The sequence below is a fragment of the Cryptomeria japonica genome, chromosome 9, assembly GCF_030272615.1.
Source record: "Cryptomeria japonica chromosome 9, Sugi_1.0, whole genome shotgun sequence".
Classification (NCBI taxonomy): domain Eukaryota; kingdom Viridiplantae; phylum Streptophyta; class Pinopsida; order Cupressales; family Cupressaceae; genus Cryptomeria; species Cryptomeria japonica.
Genome location: NC_081413.1, coordinates 663221706 through 663233529, shown reverse-complemented (window position 1 = coordinate 663233529; position 11824 = coordinate 663221706). Strand labels below are relative to the sequence as shown.

Below are 11824 nucleotides of genomic sequence, written 5' to 3'. Positions count from 1 at the left end.
GTTTCTATTTGATGTTACATGTGTTATTGCAATTGAATAATGTTGTATCGATGTATGTTAATGTTGACATGATGTAATGGATGTTTTTAAAAAAAAATGTTAGTAGTTTTTAGTTTATTTTTCTAGAGTTTTTTGGCAGGCATTACAGAGACCAAAACTATCTATCAAATTGAGTTGAACTCTAATAAATATATTATTTGCAATTTTGCGGCATTCTTGGTACCATATGCAATGCGTCATTAGGCTGTCAATAAGCCTCGTGAAATATCACAAAGGTGTATGAACAGAATGATCAATCTAAGATTCCTTGATACAGTCTTCTGCCAGAATACAACAAACTTTGAAGTTCGTTACAAGATACAATCTTAAACCAAAAAACTTCTTCAGATACTTAAGAGTCGAACATTTGGCATTCACCGGCCACAAAAAATGTATGCTTTCAAAGTTCCAGTTTTTCCTTCCATCACTTCCACATTATGTCAGAAAGCATCCACATCTCTGCCCAGTGCAGCTTAGCCTCTACAAATCCATTCGTGCCATCACAACAAACATTAAAAGATTACATATGGTAGTTGCAATGGGCCTTTTCTGCAAATGTTAAGGGCTGATATCATTAGGATGATAAAATACCACAAAACTGAAGTTAAATTACGCTCTTCACAAGAAATAGTAAAATGTTGTTCTAAACAGTACACACTAAATTTGTTGACACAAATAAGGCCTAATTGAATAAAACAAAAAAAACGCCTTGTTTTTTTCCAAATTAAATCAACCAAGTCTTTAAAGAACATAAATGGACCTTTGTGATGGTACAGACAAGGCATTGAAAGTTAAACATGTTCATTGGGGATCTGCATCATCTCTGAAGCTCATTTCCTGAAGTACCAGCAACTATACAGTTATCAAAATACTGACCCAAGAAGTCCCACATATAGCAGTCAAATTCTTGAAGAAACAGCCAGAAAAATTTCTGCATGCATATGGAGCCACTCTTTAGTCTTCTGGGATATCTTGCTTCCTTAGTCGGTTCCTCTCATCCAAGTCAACAATACTTTCATTTCTGTTCTGAATATTGACCACTTTGCAATCTGTCAACTGTCGTTGCAAGATGTTGACAAGCTCACTTAGTTCATGGATCTTCTTTTCTTGAGACAAAATTATCTGAATAAAAAGCATGCAAAGAACAATCACAAGTCAATATTTTCTGAAAGAATCTTATTATAGATAACAGCCAAGTCATCAATATATTGGATAAATTTCTCACATATCTCAGGTAATGTGGATCCCATGCAGAGACTTTGGAAGCTAATTTCTCACATATCTCAGGTAATGTGGATCCCATGCAGAGACTTTGGAAGCTTATAATTACATAAGTAGAGAGCATTTTTGTGTTATATAGAAAAAACTAAATAATTCAGAGAACTGTCCAGAAAATCAGAAAAGCAATGGAACTATCACTTACCAATTGAGAAACAGGCTAAAGAACAAAGACCGGCGCCCTATTGGACTTTAATTGAATTAAGCCCATGGCAATCTGTTATTCAATTGCTAGGTGTTTCCCCTGTGATAATAGTTTTTCTTCAATTGAAAATTTGAAATAATTTGTCACCAGCTATCTGGTATAAAGTATATTTTGAAAGAATGGGCAGCAGCCCCAAGCAATTTTCAAAATATAGCTTATCCAATATTTACTTACAAGATAGAGAGATTGAATGCTTTAAAAAGGTGTTTAAAAACTACACATCAAATAGCAGCATACATAATCTGTAAACAAGGTGAATACTCCACACCATGCTTCACCAATACGCATTTTAAGTATTCCATTCAAACTTTGATGGTCATATTTGCTCCGATGAAGTAAAATCTAGTTACCGGTTCCAGCTCGAGCTTGGGTTTGGGGATGCGAACCTGGTTCGTGGGTTCGGGCAAAATTATTTTTGCCCTTTAGGTTCATGGGTTGGGTTTGTCCGTGTATGTATATGCAAAAACCAAATACATTTAATAGTATATATACATATTATATGCAATATACATATATTATACAATAATACTGTATATTAATATTATCTTATATTATATAATTAATTAATAATATTATATATTAATATGATATATTGTTATATAATAATATATAATAATCAATGAAATAATTAAAAAAATTTAACCAATCTATATATAATTTTTTATTCGTTATATTATCGAATGAAAAATTCTGGCCACAAACAACAAACCCGACCCAAACCCAAGTACGAACCCAAACCTAGGTGAACCTGGTCTGGGCACGGGCTACCGGAGTGTCAAACCTGGTAACTCAGAGTGAAATGTGCTTGAAAACTCCTAAAGCCTTTATCAATTTTTCAGAGTGCAGTAATTAAAGGAAGATGAATGAGCAAACATACAATGACAAGCATCAATAACACAAAAAATGACCTAGAGAAACCCAATGTAGGTGAAAACCCCAACTCCTCTTTCACTATTCCCACCCTTCTTTAAACAAACTTATTGTCATGTTCCCTCTTCCAACAAGCTCCTATGATGTCCCATAAGCCCATTTCCCATTTCCCATTTCCCGTGGGCTTAGGGAAAAATAATACTAGGAAAACAATTTTACAGGTCTAAACTCTAAAGTATGTTATGTCTCTTATGTTTTTATAAAATGACCACTTGTAGTGTTCATATAAGTGGATGCCTAGAGTGGGGATCTTTGTAATAATACATTAGAATAATGTGGGCACCTAGAGTGGGTGCTTGTAATTAAAAATAAGTCATTTATTTAATCCTCCTATGTGGCATGGAAGAGCCATTTATTTAATAGATCTTTGTAATAATACATTAGAATAATGTGGGCACCTAGAGTGGGTGCTTGTAATTAAAAATAAGTCATTTATTTAATCCTCCTATGTGGTATGGAAGAGACATTTGAGAATTTGAAAATAAATCTTTTATTTAATCTTTTATTTTCTCCTGCAGCTTTCTCATCCTGATTATGGATCATGGAGTGTGATCCGAAATGCTGATGCAAAAAAAAGTCCTACACAGTTGAATCTACAAACAAAAGATACGAATTTGAAAAAGTTTTTTTTTGGAGGGAAAATTGGGCACTCAAGGAATCTATATAAGCAACACTTTTGGTGAAAAGCTAGAGGCTTGTTTAATATGTCATTACCTTAGATTAGACATCTTGTTCTATGATTGGAGATTAGAGGACAGAACCCCCTAATTTCCATCATTGAATTCGCAGACAGAAACCCCTGATTTAGAATTGTGCAATCCCATTCAGCGATTGTGTTTGTGCTTCAAAGTTGTAGATTGAAATGGAGTGTATTCATGGCAAGCTCATTGTTTTTAGCAGCTCTCATAGCGTCAATTTCATGAAGGTTTTTGGATCACTTTCATAAGTGCCATATGCGCTGGACTGTTGGCAGCTAGGCCAATGCCATTTATTACTGATATTATTTCTGTACATGGTGGTGTTTGCAATTTCAGAATTGTTCTTTGGTAATTTATTCATTAAGGAAAAAATAATAAAGTGTGTGGACTGTTGTGTTTAAGAGTTTAAAATTTTTGCTTCAATATATTTAATTTGTGGAAATCTTACATACAATTCAGTAATTCGGATTTGTGACAAAAAGAATTCAAGTAGGAAGTGTTAAAATTTGTGAAGTGAGATATTTTTACTATCAGATATTACATAACATTCCATTTGTGGATATTACACTCCCTACAAGAAGCCTTGATCGACATCTTACACAATGTTCGTGATGTCCAAACACCCACACACCATTACCACTACTCCCTAAACCTTCCAATAGCACTTCAACACATCAAAGGCCACTTGACTGTTGCAAATTAGTGCAAATTATGGTCATGTTTAACTAAAGGGATCCCCCAAAACATGTTTACAACGGGATCATATGGACATGAGTTACAAGAGTGCCAACAAGAAGCCCAATTGCTTCAGATTCTAAAAAACCAAAGAAACTGCAAAACACCTCATCTAGAATGAGGTCATTGTTAATTTGCCCTATGTGTGATGGGTTTGACCATGGCTGAACCCATTGCCTGTGGCTGTTTTTCTTAGTGATGAGTTTGACAGTGGTCAAACTTATCATAGGTAGCCATTTTTTAAAATGGGGAAGTCCAGTAGGTGTCTGGATCACCAAAGAGCTATGTAACATAGGGCCACATCCCTAAAGCTTTTCTGACCATACCCATACCCAAGACATTTTGGCAACATGTCACAAACATCCCCAGGTTGTCCCCTATCCCTACCATCTGACTAGAAATGTCTTGGAAATGCTTATATGCTAGCCAAGTAGATCGGTGAACAGTTGACCATCTCTGCCTGGAAACTATAGTTTTTTTTTTATATTGCCAATTTGATTAAAGTTAAGAACGACACCTGCTGGCCCATCCCCCCCATGTCTTTGAAACCCCTAAAGATAACCCTCTCTTTAAAACAACAAAAAGAAAACAGCCAACTAAATTGCATGACTGCAGCCTTGACATTTGTGAGCACTGAGCACAAGAAGCAATGATGCTTGAGGAGTGTTAGAGAAGAGAAGAAGAGCAGCAGCAACGAGGTACATTTTTATTTCCAGAATTTTTTGTTCTCACAAATTGAAAATTTAAAGGAAAAGAGTTAAAACTTAAAAGCAATTTTTTTTTTCTGTTTTTCAGTTTGCACTTTGTTTTTAACTCAAATAAACAACAGGAGCAGCAGTGAGCATAGTGAAGCTAACATGGAATAAACAAGAATAATGGGTTCATTAGGGTGTGGGAGTGGTGTAGGTAATGTGGGACAGCCACACAACCAATTCGAATGCCCTTTTATCCTTTTAAGACCTTATGCAAAGGACTCATTTAAACCCTCTAAACTGTTCTGCAATTTGTAATAGCTTTAGACAAGATAAAAAGAAAAATTCGGGGTAGAGTAGTGTTGACGTGCATTTTGTGACTACGCCTAACACCGAATAGTGTTACCCAATGGTCACTTTATTCTCTCTTGATCAAAGTTCAACTGTATGTTACGATTGCAATAAGTTCAGACAATTGGCTCCAAGGTTCCAATTTGCAATGGACGTGACTCAATTGGCTTGATGGGATATGCCGCTAATCCAAGGGGACTTACGCACACTTAAAGAAGATTTAAATAATTTTATGACTTTCAAGGAATTTGATCACGAATGATTTGTCAATAAGAAGCTCTTTTTAGGATTTTTGACTTGAAAATGCTGAAAGTAAATTGAGAGAGGGTTTAGGAAAACTACTTAAAAACTAAGAACTCATCAAACTACAATGCTTCGGATAGATCAACCACACTTCACTTCGCCACGTTAAGAAAACTACATGAAGTGGGTGCAATCTTCAAGGAGTGTGTTTAGAGGATTGCAAATCATCAACGAACACCATCAGAAAACAATATCCACACAATGATTCGGATTAAACGCACACATATAATGGCTCAGACCAACCTTACATTGTTAATAACAATCAGCTATTAAAAAAAGGTATGAGCAATGATCCACCTTAGAAAACTGCAATAACTTTGTTCGTTAAAATGCATAAAACAAATCTACTCTAAGTGAGGAAACAAGACCATGCAAGCTTTGAAATAGGACAAGTATACACCATCAAAAGAGCAATGTATTACATTTTACTACTCAAAAAAGCTTATCGCAACAATCTCAAACTAATCTCTCATCCCCTTACAAATGAGGGGATCACCCCTTTATATAGGCCTCAAGCCTTGATTACATGCGAACCCTAATTAGGTTTGACCCAAAAGATTCCACACACAAGATGTAACAAGGTGAGAATAAAAAAATAAATGCCCATCATACCCATTTAGAATAAATTCTTACTTGCCCAAAATGGCATCCACTATGCATAAAATGCACCATTCTCCACCAAATTCACCTAGCATGCAACAAATATTTCACCATGCAAAATCGCCCATAATGTCATGAATGCTCCTCCATGCAAAAATCAGCCATAATGCCATAAATGCTTTATCATCTCATAAATATGACAACTACATGCAAAAAGATGCTCCACTACTTTAGCATGCGTTGAGCCCACTGCCACTTGGTCAAATATTCCAGCCATGCTTGCACTATTATGTCAAAAGATTCTCGTCCAGGAATGGACGGCCACTATCTTGCTCATTAATAGCATATGCAATGAATCTGGCGATGACAGCCTCCAATTCTCCTACGAAGACACTTGGCATGCTTTCCATCTTGAATTCCATCAAGGCAATTTCTTCCTTGTACTTGGAGAAAAGATTCTCCCAATCCGCCGCCAACTCTTGTGTCTTCCGCATGGTGCTGGAGAACAAAGAAACATTTTCCAAGTGTGTCGTGGAAAATGAATCCACAAAGAAAAATTCATACAATTTGTTCCTAAGGAAGTCTACCGTTATTTCTTCCCGAGTCAGTCTTCTACCCAATAGTGCCTCAACTGCCTTAAGGATTTCTCCTTGTACTTTCCTGACTGAGTCTCTCAAAGAAGCAGACTCCCTGTTGAACCTTTCAAAATATTTGTTTCCGGTGCAAACGACATAAAACCACCGTGGGAAATCATAAACATCATTCGCTTGCACAACTTTCTCGTCAATCAATGTCTGCCTAGGAATTTTCATTAACTCTTTGAATTGCGGAATAGTTAAGTCTTGGTAAATGTGCACATCCTCCCATGAACAATCTGCGACTTCCAGCCCAATCAGGATTGTATGATTTCTAGAATGAAGGCGGGCCAAGTTCTCAATAAATATTCTTGCTCAAGTGAAAACACCTTCTACCCACTCCTTAGAGCATTGAGCTCTTTTCCTAACTTCTTCAATGCCATCAATGGATTCCTTAGGAAGGGAGGAGGGAAGGACGAAGAACAAGTTTTCCTCTCTGAGTGGATGTTTGAAACTCCGCACATATTCACACAATACTTGATTTTCCCTCTTTAGCCTCTTGCACTTCTCTTTCATCTTCTTCATTTTCTCCTTCATGGCCAAGGAAGATTCTTCAAAATCTTCCACTACCTATGTCGTGGATGCATGCCCCAAATTAACTTCTCTAATTACGTATTCATCAGGCATGATCTCATTTCTATCTTTGTCTACCGTAGGCTGGGCCAAGTGCATCGTTCTGGATCCATCTTTGAAAATTTCCTAGTTGCCTTTTTCTCTACAGGTTTATCCATTCTACTTAGAAGTCTTTCTAATTCTTGCACTGGATCTATTTCTTCTTCCGACTCTCTTCTCATTCTTTCCCTAAGCCAATCAGGAGCGGTCGCTAGCTGATCCTGAACTTACGTGTGTACTTTCTCCTGTTAAACTTCCTCCATGTCTTCGAGAATTGTATCAATGAAAGCATCCCGATCTTGCTCTTCTGGATGTGGAGGAACTTCCTACCTTCAAGCTGCCAGCTGAATTGGTCTGTGAGAAGCACTGGCGTTGAGCATATCTTGTGCTGGTGCCTTATCAAAAATATTATGTTGAGGCTGACTTCGTGGAATCTCTTGTGCAAACATCTCAACTTCCTACACACTAGAGGAACTAGCCAATGACTATACCTCTTCTACCCTTCGCCTTTTCTGCTGAGGCTCTTCTGGCTAAACTTCCGATTGGACTTTTGGTTGGGCATCTTTCCTCTTCTTTGTTCTAGACTTCTTGGGAACATCCATTTCTTTACTATGTCCAACCCCTTCCTGCTAGATTTCTCCTTCAGCTTGGGCTTGCGATGATCATTTTGTGGCGTCATTATGGGAATCTAAGTTTCCCATCAGTTGGTAGCTTAGACGAACATTTGCTTCCCTCAGCGCCCTAATGTGCAGATCCACCCAATGCCTGGTAAATTTCAGAAATGGCATAGCCAAAACTTCTAAATCATCGACTTCAGGTTCTGACCAATCTGGAGCCTAGATAGGTGTATCCTTCACTTTTTCAAATTCCGGCTACATCACATTGTGATCTTCCTTCACCTGATCTGGCACCTGAATAATTTCACCAGTATGGATCATGTCAAGGGGCAATTTGGAAAACATTCTTTTCCTGATCTCGAGATCATCCTTGGCATTTGCCCAAAAATCTTCCAAGTGAAATTTATGCCTAAAATTCATTTTGGCGACCATCCAGATTTTGTTATATGGATCAAAGAAGGATATGAACGTATGGAATGTCAAGTGGTAGAATGCCAATTCCTCCAAGGACTTTTCAGCCGCCACCAATGAAGGACACAATTCTACATGGTCGCCTAGGACAATAGGGAATTCAATGGACAACTTCCTTTCCTTTTTTGAATCATGTCATAAGCAATCAATTGCTTGATGAGCTCCGGTAACACCATTCTGACCGTAGGATACCTTGGAAGTTTGTGCGGCTGAAAGGAAAATCCTTGGGCCCAGATGTAAGTTCCCAGGTTGGTGTCGCTGATTTCCTTCTAGTTGGAAATAATTTTAGACGCTAGAAGGAATCCCTTCATCTCGTTCTTGATTTGTGCCTGCCTAGAAGTAACCGCAACCTTGCTTGATTCTGCCATTCCTACAAAACAAAGTAAATTAACATTAAAAAAATCTATGTAAGGAATTAAATAAGATAGTGGAGAAGAAATTCCAGCCAATAAATTCTTAATTAGGAATAAAATAAAACTTCCACGATCAAGAACTTGAAAAGAAATAAAATTCTTCGTTTCTGAATCTTTGCCACTTCTCTCCAACTTCAACTTTCTCCAAAATCGCACGTGAGAAATGAATTGAATCCTTTGTTTAAATAGAATTTCCTCACCCAACTGTCGAGTTGGTGAGAGACTAATCTTAGTAGTTGCATTAAGAATGTGTCATACTTTCCTTAATAACTCGACATGCAAATGGGTCCCGCAATTATAGTCTAGTTCAAAAATGGCAATTTCCATGATTTCTTGGTATGCGTCGTAAGCATGGAATATTCCTTTGCATGTTGCCAACTCGCTGATTTTTTGAAAATCTTTCCATTTTGAATTCAAGAGGATATTTTCAAAAGATTTTCCTTAGAGAATTTTGTTGATTTATCCACTTGGAGAGAAATCCTATTCGTCCGGATATTTGGAGAGAGAAAATTTTATCCGGGAAGAATTTTTTGTGCTTTTTGAGTTCTTGTTCCAAGGAGGCTTTTTCATCAATTTTTCAAATTTGAGTTCTAGCATTTAGGAGAGAAAATTTTCTAACTTTACCAATTTTGTCTTTGCCTTGAAATTTTTTCAACTTTGGTGAATTTCCATGCCTAAGAGGGGATTTTGATTTTTCTTCCCGAGGGGATTTCCTTGCCTTAATTTCCATGACCCTCATTTCAACCTTTTTCCATGGGCATGGAATTGACCTTGTGGAGGAATTCCTGCTTGGAAAGAAGGAATTCCTTCCTTACCCTTATCCAGCACCCTTCACCTTGTTTGGGCGTGAAAATCACCATGTGGAGGAATTTGGGTGTGGAGGAAAATTCCTCCACAACCCCTATTTGGCACCCACTCACCATGCTTGAGTGCAAATCTTGCCTTGTGGAGAATAAATTGACTTTGGTAGACTTTCCTTGATGCCTTGGGTTTAGCGCCCATTCCCCTAATTGGGTGTGCATTTCATGTTGTTCAGGAATTTTGCTAGAGGAAGAAAAATCCTCCATACCCCCAATTTGGTGCTCTCCAACTGGACTTGGGCACTGAATTGACCACCTACAAGAATTTTGTCATGGAGGAAAATTCCTCCATGACCTCATTTTGGTGCTCTATACCCAAACATGGACGCTAAATCAAAATGGTGCAGGAATTTTGGGGGTGGAGAAACATTCCTCCACAACCCCATTTTGGCGCCCATGACCATGCTTGGGCACTGAATTACCTAAGTGAAGGAATTTTGGGGGTGGACGAAAATTCCTCCACAACCCCATTTTAGCGCCCATGCACATTCTTGGGCGTGGATTCCATGGTGTGAAGGATTTTTGCATTTGAGGAGATTTTCCTTCACCACCCAAGTTTGGTGCCCATGCTATCTCTAGAATCCATTCATCGCCAAGGTAAGGATTTCATTGCCTTAGGAAACTTTCATGCTTTTACCTCCATTTTTGCTCACTTTCCAGATTTAGATGCCATTTTTAGATTGAAGTGGATTTTTGTGCCTTTGGAGATTTTTCTATGCCTTACCACTTCTGGAATGAATTCCACACTTAGCCATTCTTGATCAACTATTTGCTTTTCAAACTTTCCGGATTTAGACAAATATTCAGGAATGCTCAGTCTTCAGTGTCAAGATCCCTACTTGTGAAGAACCTGCCAAAATAGTAAGTACTGCAAAACATCAAAATTAGTACAAACTAGGGCGGGATGACACTAAAAATAGAAACTTACTAAAATTAGAAATTGCTAAAAATAGTAAGTTTTATTTTTGGCAAAATAAAGACAATTCGGGCGGCAGTGAAATTCCTAAAATATAGGAACTTTCTAAAAATAGAAAGTTTCTTAGAATTCGCTCAAATTTCACTGGTAGGTTCCTTGAAGGGTCTTGATTCCAATGTATTGTTTAGTTTTTCCAAAACCCAATGGAAAAGACCTCAAATCTAAGTTTGAAGGGTGAAACCCTAAAATGGACCAAACAAGTTCTAGACTTCGCCAAATTTGCCCAAACGACTTGCAGACTTCATCAAATTCACCCCAAAAAACTTGCAAACCGAGGAGATTGAAGAGACTGTCGCAAGAAGACCCAACGAACCAAAACCAAAAGACCAAGAGGACCTAAAAAGTAGGGGGTCCCCATTTAAAATGGGGTGATGTGTGATTGGGTCACAACAAGTAGAGTTTGGAATTTAATTGTGTAACAAAGATTTCAAAGCATTTAAAATGGGGTGATGTGTGATTGGGTCACAACAAGTAGAGTTTGGAATTTAATTGTGTAACAAAGATTTCAAAGGGAGCTACACCAAGGTATTTTGTCACCTTTTGAGGATTATAGGTTAGAGGGTCAAGATTTGTCCAAAGATATTCATAGTTGAGACTTGAGAAGGCCAAGGCAAATAAATTGTTTGTGGAGAGCAAAGCAATATTTTTAGGTATGCCAATAGTCTACACAATTTGCTACGCCATCCATGGTTGCTAGTAGTGATGTTTCTACAAAAGAAAAAAGGAAGACTACTAAGAGGTCGAGGACAATTGCAAGAATGTTAATTGTGCAATCAAAAGAAGTCGCAAATTCTTTTGTTGCCACATTTTTCTTTGACTATATCATTCCATTTTATTTGGCACATTTTCCCTATTTCAAAGAAATGTTGAAAAAATAAAAATGCCATCTGTCCCTCATAGTTCATACATCCCCCTTGGAGAACATAATCTACACAACACCTTCCTTGATAAGAGTATTCTAAGTGAGTTTGTTGATGGATGACATGAGACAAACTTGGCTAAGGACATGTTGCTCAATCATAAACTGCTATTAAATAGTGGTCATTCATCAATATCATAGCCACGTGCAACTAGCTCTTATTTTTTTAGAGCTATTGGAGGTTGAGGCCTCATATGTTGTACAGGTGGTCACTAATTCAACATGTGTATGCAAGTTAAGCTAACATGATGGTGGAAAGTTGTTACAAGCACATTTTTTAGATCTCATATTGTGTTCATGCATTGAACAATACATTGAATGATATAAAAAATATTGGGTGGAGTAGTGGCAATACTGAGAGAGATATTGATGTTCATTTGCAACCACCACACCTCACTTGCTTCCTTTAGGACTTTTTTGAGGAAGGAATTCTTCAAACTAGTGGAAACTAATATGCCAACTATTTTATTTTGTTAGAGTGCATGAGCTG

General features: G+C 37.5%; 1 protein-coding gene across 6 annotated transcripts in view; it reads right to left on the bottom strand.

The window, feature by feature from the left end:
• Window positions 1–365: 365 nt before the first annotated feature.
• Window positions 366–11824, bottom strand: part of LOC131039486 (uncharacterized) — a 64223-nt gene continuing 52764 nt past the window's right edge. For 5 of the 6 annotated variants that reach the window (XR_009104642.2, XR_009104640.2, XR_009104639.2 and 2 more), the window contains 2 exons: window positions 800–1161; window positions 366–588 (listed from right to left, as the gene is read on the bottom strand). Coding sequence is in view for 1 of the 6 variants with exons in the window: in XM_057972268.2 (XP_057828251.1) it covers window positions 994–1161 (168 nt within the window). In the remaining 5 variants the exon portion in view is untranslated. Of the gene's footprint in view, window positions 1162–11824 lie in introns of all 6 variants that reach the window. The other variant, XM_057972268.2, reaches the window with a different exon arrangement.